The 9,783-nt window shown below is 37.5% G+C and overlaps 1 protein-coding gene across 2 annotated transcripts; it reads left to right on the plus strand.

Moving 5' to 3' along the window:
* Positions 1 to 4,735: 4,735 nt before the first annotated feature.
* Positions 4,736 to 8,673, plus strand: LOC148877239 (UPF0481 protein At3g47200-like). Of its 2 annotated transcripts, XR_016112670.1 has the most exons (3): positions 4,988 to 6,738; positions 7,914 to 8,132; positions 8,532 to 8,673. XR_016112670.1 is itself a non-coding variant. In XM_088983369.1 (2 exons), the coding sequence occupies exons 1-2, from the start codon at positions 5,126 to 5,128 to the stop codon at positions 7,918 to 7,920; spliced, it is 1,620 nt and encodes a 539-aa protein (XP_088839495.1). In that variant the 5' UTR covers positions 4,736 to 5,125; the 3' UTR covers positions 7,921 to 8,412. The 2 variants fall into 2 exon arrangements, 1 of the variants encoding a protein (XP_088839495.1); XM_088983369.1 differs by lacking the exon at positions 8,532 to 8,673 and having other exon boundaries at positions 4,736 to 6,738; positions 7,914 to 8,412.
* The last annotated feature ends 1,110 nt before the right edge of the window (positions 8,674 to 9,783 follow it).

Raw genomic sequence — 9,783 nt, forward strand, 5'->3', positions numbered from 1 at the left:
ATATAAATTGGATAGACCTGTTCCAAGAAGCTAATGATGTTTATTTGGCTTATGGAGGTTTAGAACATTTTCCAATTATTCTAGACACAAAACCTGGTATGATAAAATGCAAGAGGCCTTTCAGGTTTGAAGAGATGTGGGTCTCACATGAGGATTATGAAACCTTAATTGAGAAAGTGTAATCGAGGAAAACATTTGGTTCAAATTAGGTTGGGGTGAAAACAAGATGTAGGTGGTTGCGAGCTGACTGAGGAAGTGGAATAAAAATACTTTTGGACAGCTGTGAAAAAAGATTGAGGAAGCTCAAAAGAACTAGATTCTGCCCTTAGAGCAAGAGGTAGTGAGTTCTCTCTTGGTAAGGTCAAAGTGTGTGAAGATAAAGTAAATATGTGGTTAAAACGTGAAGAAATTTTTTCGGCATAAAGAGCTAGATCAAATTGGCTTCAATTGGGTGATAAGAATACAAGATTGTTCCACCAAACAATGCTTGGTAGAAGGGCTAAAATAGAATTTTAAGAAAAATGTAGGAGTGTGGGAGGAGGACCAAAGGAGAATAGAGGATGTTTTTAGAGATTATTTTACTAAAATCTTACTTCTACAAATCCCACCAATATTGAGGTTGTGGTAAATTTTTTAAATACCAGTATTAGAGAAGAGGAGGCTAGAGAGAGAGAAGTAACGGAAGAAGAGATCATTGATACCCTATTCCAGATGAATCTAAGAAAATCTCCAGATCTAGATGGGTTCCCCAATTTATTTTTCCTAAAATATTGGAGTAAAGTTAGGGAAGGGGTGGTGAAGACGGTGAAACAAGTTTTTAGTGAAGGATTCTGAGGAATCTAAATACTACTTTCATTGCCTTGATACCCAAAACTAATCACCCTGAAGAGCCTAACCAATTTAGACCTATCAGCCTTTGCAATACTAGTTATAAAGTAATTGGTAAGGTGTTAGATAAAAGATTGAAACCGAACCTAGCAAGGGTTATCTCCCAAAATCAAAGCGCTTTTCTAAAAGAACGATATATTAGGACAATATTTTGGTGGATCATGAGGTTTCTTATTATATAAAAAAACAAAGAAAAAAAAGCAATTATGGCATTAAAGTTGTTGGATAAGAGCAAGGCTTATGATAAAGTTGAATGGGAGTTCCTAAGAGCAGTAATGTTGGAAATGGGCTTTAGCCAGAAATGAATAGGGTGGGTCATGGATTGCATAACTTCAGTCTCTTATCAGATTCTTGTAAATGGCTCTCTGGGTAGGAGACTGTTTCCAAGCAGAGGTCTTAGATAGGGAGGTCCAATGTCACCATACCTCTTTCTTCTTTGTTCAGATGTGCTATCTTGTTTGATCCTAAAACTAGTTGAGGAGAAGAAAATAACTAGGGTCAAAATAAAACACAATTGTCCAACAATTTCCCACATGTTTTTTGTAGATGACAACTTTATTTTTGCAAGAGTTGATCCAAATGAAGGGCATTGGATTATGGGCTCTATCAAGTGCTATAAGTAAGCATTGGAACAATAGGTATCTTGATAAATTTGAAGCTTTTAGTAGTAATTTTCATTATAGATTGCATAAATTATTGGAAAAAAGCTTAATGCGTAAAAGAGTTGAAAAACCTTTTGCCTACCTTGGTCCCCCTCCCACTTTAGCAGATGAAAATCAAGAATGTTTGAGTTTATAACTGATAAAGTAGAGGAAAACCTTGAGTTGGAAAAATAAGCTCTTAAATTAGGCTGGAAAGGAGGTTTTGCTAGAAGTAGTTATTAATGCAATTCCTGCTTATTGTATGTCCTATTTTGAGCTCCCAGTTGGGGTGTGTGATAAATTGAAGAAACTCCAAAGATACTTCCGGTGGGGAAAAGAAAATAACAAAAATAAGATTAGTTGGGTCAACTGAGTCAGCTAAGTCAAAACAAGTTGTATGGGTGCTTGGGTTTTAGAGGTTTGACTAGCTTAAATAAAGCTTTCTTAGCAAAGTTGGCTTAGAGGTTAGCTCAGGATGAAAACAGCTTTCGGACCAAGATAATTAAGAAAAAATGTCAAAAACATATCTTTTTTAAATGATAAGTTGCTTCAGAATGGCTCTTGGGGTTGGAAGAGTGTTCTTATAGGTAGAGAGGTGCTTAAATAGGTGGTTTGTTGGGTTGTTGGTTTGGGTAAAAATATCTCCATTTGGAAAGACCCCCGGATCCTTGGTATCTCGAGCTTTAAGGTTATGGGCCCTATGTCAAACACTATCAATGTGCCCAGATTTTGTGATCTCTTCCTCCCAAACAGTAGGAATTGGAATGCTGACGCAAAGTCTCAGGTGCATTTGTAGGTTTCTCAAGTATTAATTGAGAGACATCTGTGGTCATTTATTTGGTCCTTCCAAGTACCCCAGATGGTAGAAAAAAAATTCTCTAGAGAAGTTGTCTAAATGCAATGGCTATCAACTCCAACATTTATAAAAGAAAAGTCACTCCAAGTTCTTGCTGTCCTGTTTACCAAAAGTTAGTAGAAACTATTCTGCATTTTATGTCTTTGTGTGAGTTTGCAAAGCATTGTTGGTTTGGTGGTTCTCTTGTTATGAGTTTTGATCATTTGTCTCTTAATACCCAGTCTAAGAATTGACTCCAAGATTGGTATGCTTTGTGTAATAAATAGGAGAGAAATGAAGAGTTGAAATCCTATACAGCTTTAATGTTGTGGAACATTTGGATGCAACGAAATAATTTTGTTTCTAATGGAACTATGCCTAACCCAATATCTGTTATTGACATGGTTCGATTCCAAATTCAAGAGATTCAGAGGACTAGAGGTATATCATCACCAATACTGACTTGTTTTGAGGATGGGGCTAGATCTACTTCTTTTTGGATTTCCTGTAGGATGACGATGTGAAGGTAAATGTGGACGAGGCTTTTTTTTTGAGTGGTAAGGTAGGTTGTGGCATTGCTCCTCTCTCTAGGTAGAAGTAGTTGCAGTTTTTGAAAGCCTTTCTTTTGCAAAAGAGCTCCATCATTTCAATTTTATTCTGGAAAGTGATAACTAGTCTTTAGTTGTTTGGTTGGGTAAGGGTGGTCAGAACTGCAATGCTGAAGAGGATTTTTTAATCAGAGATTGTTTGAAGGTGGAAACTGGTTTAAATGTGTCTTTTACCATTGTAAATCACGATGCTAATAGATATATGCTCATGTTATGACTCAAAGAGGTCTTTCTACCTCGGAGAATTGGGTGGGTGCCATTCCTTTGTGGTTAGCCTCTGTAGTGTCTGAGGACTTTGTCGAGATTAGTAGCTGATTTTCTGCTCTATTTTCTCAGGAATAAGTCCATCCAGGCTCCAATTCAATTTAGGTAAAAGCGAGAATGAATCCCAAGTTTTTTAGGCAAGCTTAACTGTGTGGGTTGGAGGAGTTTGAATGAAGTCTGGATCAAATATGCACACTTGGTGAAGAGACTGAATGCTTTCTCAACGTGCTAACAAGGGTGTACCTTGAAATTAGGGGTGATGATTCTCATCCCAACTTGAGGACTGAGCATTCAAAAAATCTGAGGACTGAAAATCCAAGTGTCCATGCAAAATTGTGGGTTGAGCCGGTTCAGGCTTGTGTTGGGTCCATTCAAGTTGCACCCTTAATTATATGTATTCTTGTATAGATGGAGGTGAAGCCTTCATTCCAACTCATACATTGCCTAAGAATTAGAATAAAAGCATTGCCTTCATCTATATAATGAAGTCCATACCCTTTTATTATATCAAGGCTCAAATCCACACCTTTGGCTTAACTTGGGCCTATGCAAATATTTTTTTTCATCTATATACATCATATACTATAAAATTTTATAAATAATTAAAATTTACTTATTTGATTTCATAGGCCCAAAACCTACATTGGCACTATAACCTTTGTAAAGACTGGTTTGGGCCCACCCCATGATCACCCCTACTTGAAATGATTTAGACCCATCCCATGATCACCCGTACTTGAAATGATTTAAAGCTTCTTTTAAAGACATTGATTGATGGAAATATGAAGCTTCCTTTGCTTTTTTCTTGATAGACAACTTTTAATACCTTTAAGTTGTGTTTAGTACCATTGTCACTTACAAATGTCTGAAAAATTATCTTGTCATATTACATTAAATAAACAACATTGAATTAGGTAGTGGTATTTATAATAGAAACACAAAATTTGAGGATTTCTAAAAAAGCATTTATGGTAGAAAAAAAATATATTCTCAAAATATTTGTATTAACCAACCTAAAAAGTTAGGAATAAAAATGGGAAATGGTACCAAATACAACCCTAATGAACACCCCCACCCCATCTGCCTATTAGAAAGTTTTAGAAAATCGCATGCCATTCTTATGTTAAGCTTCCTGGTCTCAAAAATCATAATAGGAATAGAATAATGCACGTGAGATTGTGATGATTTTTAAATGACAAAAATGACCTTAATCTAATCAACGTCGGTTCATCTAATTTTCACATGAAAAACATCTATTATACATGCTGACCTACTCACCAACTCCAAAATTAAATCATTGCACCCTTTTGAATGCCCATAGGGTAGAATTCCAGCTGTAATTGTCCCCAGATAATGAGCCCCATGAATCAATCACTTTTACTTCCTCTCTCTCTACAGTTGGTGTGGTAGCTTGTCCTCTAAAATTATTAAATTATTATATATTCCTATTTTCAGTTTTGTTTGGATGATCCCTTCCAAAATTGAAGTTGAGAAAGGAACGGATCTGAAGTTCTCTTTCTCCACAAGTTAAACAAATAAATTGAATGAAAGGTTAAAGTGACTTTTTTTTTCTTATTTTTTTTTTTTAGCATTGGAAGCTTGAGATGACCTTGTACATTGCTTGTCCAATTGGAACTGGTAGTTTGATCCAAAAAGCGTTCTATATTCATTTACTTCCTTTTCCTTTCCTCCCCTCTGGTTTGATTCAAATTTATTTGATGAGTAGACAGAATAACTACCGTTCCGTTGTCTTGTTAGGGGCCAACAAGGATGACCCTTTTCGGCGTTGTTCAATTGATTAAACGTCGAAAAACAGAAACATTTGCCATCGATCCTCTCTCTTTGTTGGGTGAGAAAATCTCTGTTTTTTAACTTAACATCCACCTGAAATGGTTGCCGTTTTCAACAAAGAGCTGTTGAGTTGGTACCTGATCACCCTCAAACTCAGAGAAACTGTGGATACTGGGAACCAAAATACTGACGACACCCCCACCAGCGCCCGGTCAGTCAATCCATTCGAACAACCGCCGACACCGCCGCAGCAGCAGCAGCAAACAGAAAAGCGGCAGCCATGCGAATTGAAGAATATATCGACCAGCGGCAATGTTGAGGAAGAAACCTATTTATCAGAGTCCACCCAGTGGGTTATTTCGATCAGAGAGAAGTTGGAACAGGCCCGTCAAGACGAGAACGCTGGGTCATGGGCCAAGTTATGCATCTACCGAGTCCCCAAGTGTCTCCGAGAAGGCGACGATAAGGCCTATGTTCCCCAGATAGTGTCGCTGGGGCCTTATCATCATGGTCGGAAACGGCTGAGGGAGATGGATCGTCACAAATGGCGAGCTCTCCACCATACCCTTAAGCGTACAAATCATGACGTGAAGCACTACTTGGAACCCATTAAGGAGCTTGAGGAGAAGGCTCGTGCCTGCTATGAAGGGGAGATCATCCTCAGCAGCAAAGAATTTGTTGAGATGATGGTGCTAGATGGGTGTTTCATGCTTGAGCTCTTCCGAGGCGCTGCCGGGGGATTCAAGCATCTGGGTTACTCCCGTAATGACCCCGTTTTTGCTATGCGCGGTATTATGCATTCCATACAGCGTGACATGATAATGCTTGAGAATCAGATACCACTCTTCGTATTAGATCGACTCCTGGGGCTCCAGATGGGTGATCTTGACCAGAAAGGCTTTGTGGCAAAGCTTGCACTCCGATTCTTTGACCCACTCATGCCGTCCGATGAGCCGCTACAGCAGAAATACTTAACTAGGATGGAATCTTCGATGGGACATTCGACCGTCTTCGATCCCTTGACGGAACAAGACGGCCTTCATTGCCTGGACATTTTCAGGCGGAGTCTTTTGCGCAGGGGACCCCAACCTTCGGCCCGAATGTGGATCAGACGGTGGTCACAAGCTGATCGGGTGGCGGACAAACGGCGTCAGCAACTAATCCACTGTGTCACCGAGCTAAAGGATGCTGGGATCAAGTTCAAGAAGAGGAAGACAGATCGCTTCTGGGATATCAAGTTCAAGAATGGGGTCCTTCGGATTCCTAGGCTCTTGATTCATGACGGGACCAAATCTCTATTCCTCAACCTCATTGCTTTCGAACAATGCCACCTTGACTGCAGCAATAACATAACCACTTATGTGATCTTTATGGACAATCTTATCAACTCCCCTCAGGACGTGGGCTACCTCCATTACTACGGGATTATCGAGCACTGGCTCGGCAGTGATGCTGAGGTCGCCGACCTCTTCAATCGTCTGTGTCAAGAAGTGGTGTTCGACATCAAAGAAAGTTATCTGTCCCTATTGTCTGAGCAGGTCAACCGTTACTCTGAACAAAAATGGAATGCTTGGAGAGCCAGCCTGAAGCACAACTACTTTAGCAATCCTTGGGCCATCATCTCCTTTTCTGCTGCTGTTGTCTTGTTGTTACTGACTACAGCACAGACCTTTTACGGAGTATATGGTTATTACAAGCCACCGCGACAACCGTAAGAGCCCATCACACAATTAAAAAACAGTCACAGACTTCACAAATGTTTTAAAATGGAATTTCTGATACATGAATGATTTTCATATACATTACTACAAGATTTGCTTAAGCTCAATACAATCAAATTTTGATATGAATTGTTTGGATGAGTTTGAATTATTTTCTTGAATGAAGTTCTCAACCATTTGACACAGATTTTACTGCAATAACATCTACCAACATATGAACTCCAACTATTTGATCAAATACTTGACCGAATAGCACTGCCTGGTTGAGAAAAGAAAACCATAAAATGTTGTTTTCAAAAGAAGTCCATTTTGCTGGTTCTTGAATCATGTATTGCTGATTCTGGAACCGGCAACAACCAAACAAACAGCCATTTTGCTTGGGCTGCTAATTTTTCCTTTTTTTTTTTTTTCATTCTTGATTCTTCACTCATTGCTCATTCATCAGTTCAGCTGGAAGAACAGTGGAACCCCCATGTCATACCATACAACACAAACAAGTTCACTCCCTTGACTCACGAAGTCAGGAGTATACGCGAAATCTTCAGCAGCTCCATTTTTGCTTTTTGGAAAATTTTTCACTAATAAATTAAGCACAAGTACAAACCAGACTGAACTATGTACGTCGTTTCAGATATGTTTTATTTCCAGAGTTCCTGATCTCAAGTCTCAACCATACAAACAACACAACTAGCTCATAGAATCCTTTAATAGGACACCAAGCACATGGCTGGAAATCCCCATTGTCTAATCACAGAAAAATATTCAGTTGCTAAGACCCACAAGCATCAGTTCCTATCACCCTTATGTATTCCTCTTCTTTAGGCTCCAGCTTAAGAATTCTGAATTGGAATTTTTGTATTTGCACTGAAGATATTTATATTCAGACAAGACATACACACATCATGTTTCAAATTCCCAAAAACATCCCTACTAAATTTACTGAAATAGTTTTTAGTTTTTATTATTTTACTATGTGTTTTGTTTTTTGGGTTAAATACTTAAACTTTCCCTATGATTTAAGCATATAAACAAGAACTTAGCCTATTGTTTGCATAATCACTGATTAAAGTACGCTTATAATTTCTGACAATGGACAACTGTTATGAACCAGTAATGGAAAGATTGAAAAGACTACTTAACCTTTGATTTTTATTCAAATTTTCAGAATATAACATTGTGGAGAAAACTGATCACAACTCTTTCCAAAGAGAACTGGACGAGCTACGACAGCAATTCCCTCAAGAATAGGTGGCAATTCATCCTTGTTATATCCCCCCAAACCAAAAATCCTTTTATTTATAAAATTCAGAGGAAGGAATTACCCAGAAAATGACCACAACCATTCAGATATCAGCGAAGATTCTTCTGGCATCCGAATTGAGAGGTGCGTTCCTGCCAAATTCTACTGGGTGTATACGTTGCTGTTGCATTATATTTTCCATAGTTATATTTATTGCACTCTTGCTTATTACTTCCAAGAAAGGAATTCCTTTTCATGTTTGAATTCAAATCCTACAAAGTCGTAGTTCTGGTGTTTGAATTCAAATCCTTAGTAGCCCTTATTCTCCAGTCTTGTACTCTAGGGTTTCCGAAATCAGAAACATGAGATCTTATAAAAGCACTGTTTTTTTTTTTCTTCTAGAAATCCAATATTATTTTTGCCACACTTTGTTTTTCTTATTGGTACTTGAGGGAGGAGGATGGTGCAATAGTCCTAGTATTCTTGAGTTGCATTTTAAGATTCTCTTATTGGATGTTTTGTTTGTTTGCTTGGATTTTTTAGGGATATGAAGTCCCAAAGTTAGATCTGCTACTTCTACTTCAAATCTGTCCAGATCTGAAGTCACCACAAATTTCTGTGTTTCTGAACTCTTCTCACCTGAAATCAGTCAACAATAGTAGAAAGAGAAAAAAAATCTAATTTTTTGGGATTCTTTCATTGCTAAATTAGGTTTTGTATTAAAAATTTGAGTTTGGAATAACTGTAAAACGTCATCGGTGTAAAAATACACCAATAACGTTTTACACTGAACCGGAAAGTGACCGCTGATTTTTTGAAAATAGTGATGGGTGGAAGGGTGTAAAGTTTTACATCGATAAAATTGATGTAGTTTTTACATTGATTATCAATGTAAAACTTTAGAGTTGATGAGATTTTATATTGATTATCATCATAAAACTACACTCCATCCAAACGCACACAAAATTGAACCGGAGTGTAGTTTTACATTAATAATAATTACACCCTCTTTCCAAACACATACAAAAATTTACATCAGTTATTGATTTACATTGCATCCAAATGCAGCAAAGAACAATAAAGAGAAAAATCAACCGCAAAAAGGTAGTTTTGGAATTAACAAAAATTATACAAGTCACGTGATCACATGAGAACGGATTGTATTGGCATGCTAACAGTAGGAGAGGATTTTGTAATTGACCCTCACCTAGGCTGATTCCATGGTTTAGGGTTTACCCTACTCGATTTGACTTGATGAACTGACCTTGATTGGCCTTGGTGGAACCTGTCGTGAAACCAAATTTGTTTTGAAATAAATTATGGAATACTTATGGGGATGTAAAGATTTGAACCCAAGCACTCATGATTACAAAGGCCATGGTCTCACTCGACCATTGAGTTACTTTAAGTGATTTGACCATTTGTTTTCATGTTAATATTTGAATGTGTATAATAAGTAATTTAAATTGTAATATATGCAAATTTTAAACTTAAGTTAAAGTTTTGAACCATATAATGATAGGCTATATTAATTTACTCAATTTAGTCAATAAAGATAATATAAGTTTTAAACTATATATCTTATTTATTGAAAATCAAGTTTTTAAAGAACATGTCTTTTTTTTTCAAGGGGAAGAATAAACAAAAAACAAGTTCCATTGGTAGACCCTAGAACCGATCCCGAAACCACCAAGGCCAGAACCGACCCTGGAACCAACCTTCATAGGCTAAGTTTCAGTTCTAAAAATCCAAAATCGAAACATGAAACTAAACTGACCCATGTTCACCCCTACTT

Source organism: Nelumbo lutea, chromosome 1 (genome assembly GCF_056320005.1).
Source record: "Nelumbo lutea isolate HS-2025 chromosome 1, American lotus-T2T, whole genome shotgun sequence".
Taxonomy (NCBI): Eukaryota; Viridiplantae; Streptophyta; class Magnoliopsida; order Proteales; family Nelumbonaceae; genus Nelumbo; species Nelumbo lutea.

Bases quoted from the DNA above. Each gene is read 5' to 3' on its own strand.
- LOC148877239 (XM_088983369.1), top strand. From the start codon at position 5,126: ATGGTTGCCGTTTTCAACAAAGAGCTGTTGAGTTGGTACCTGATCACC.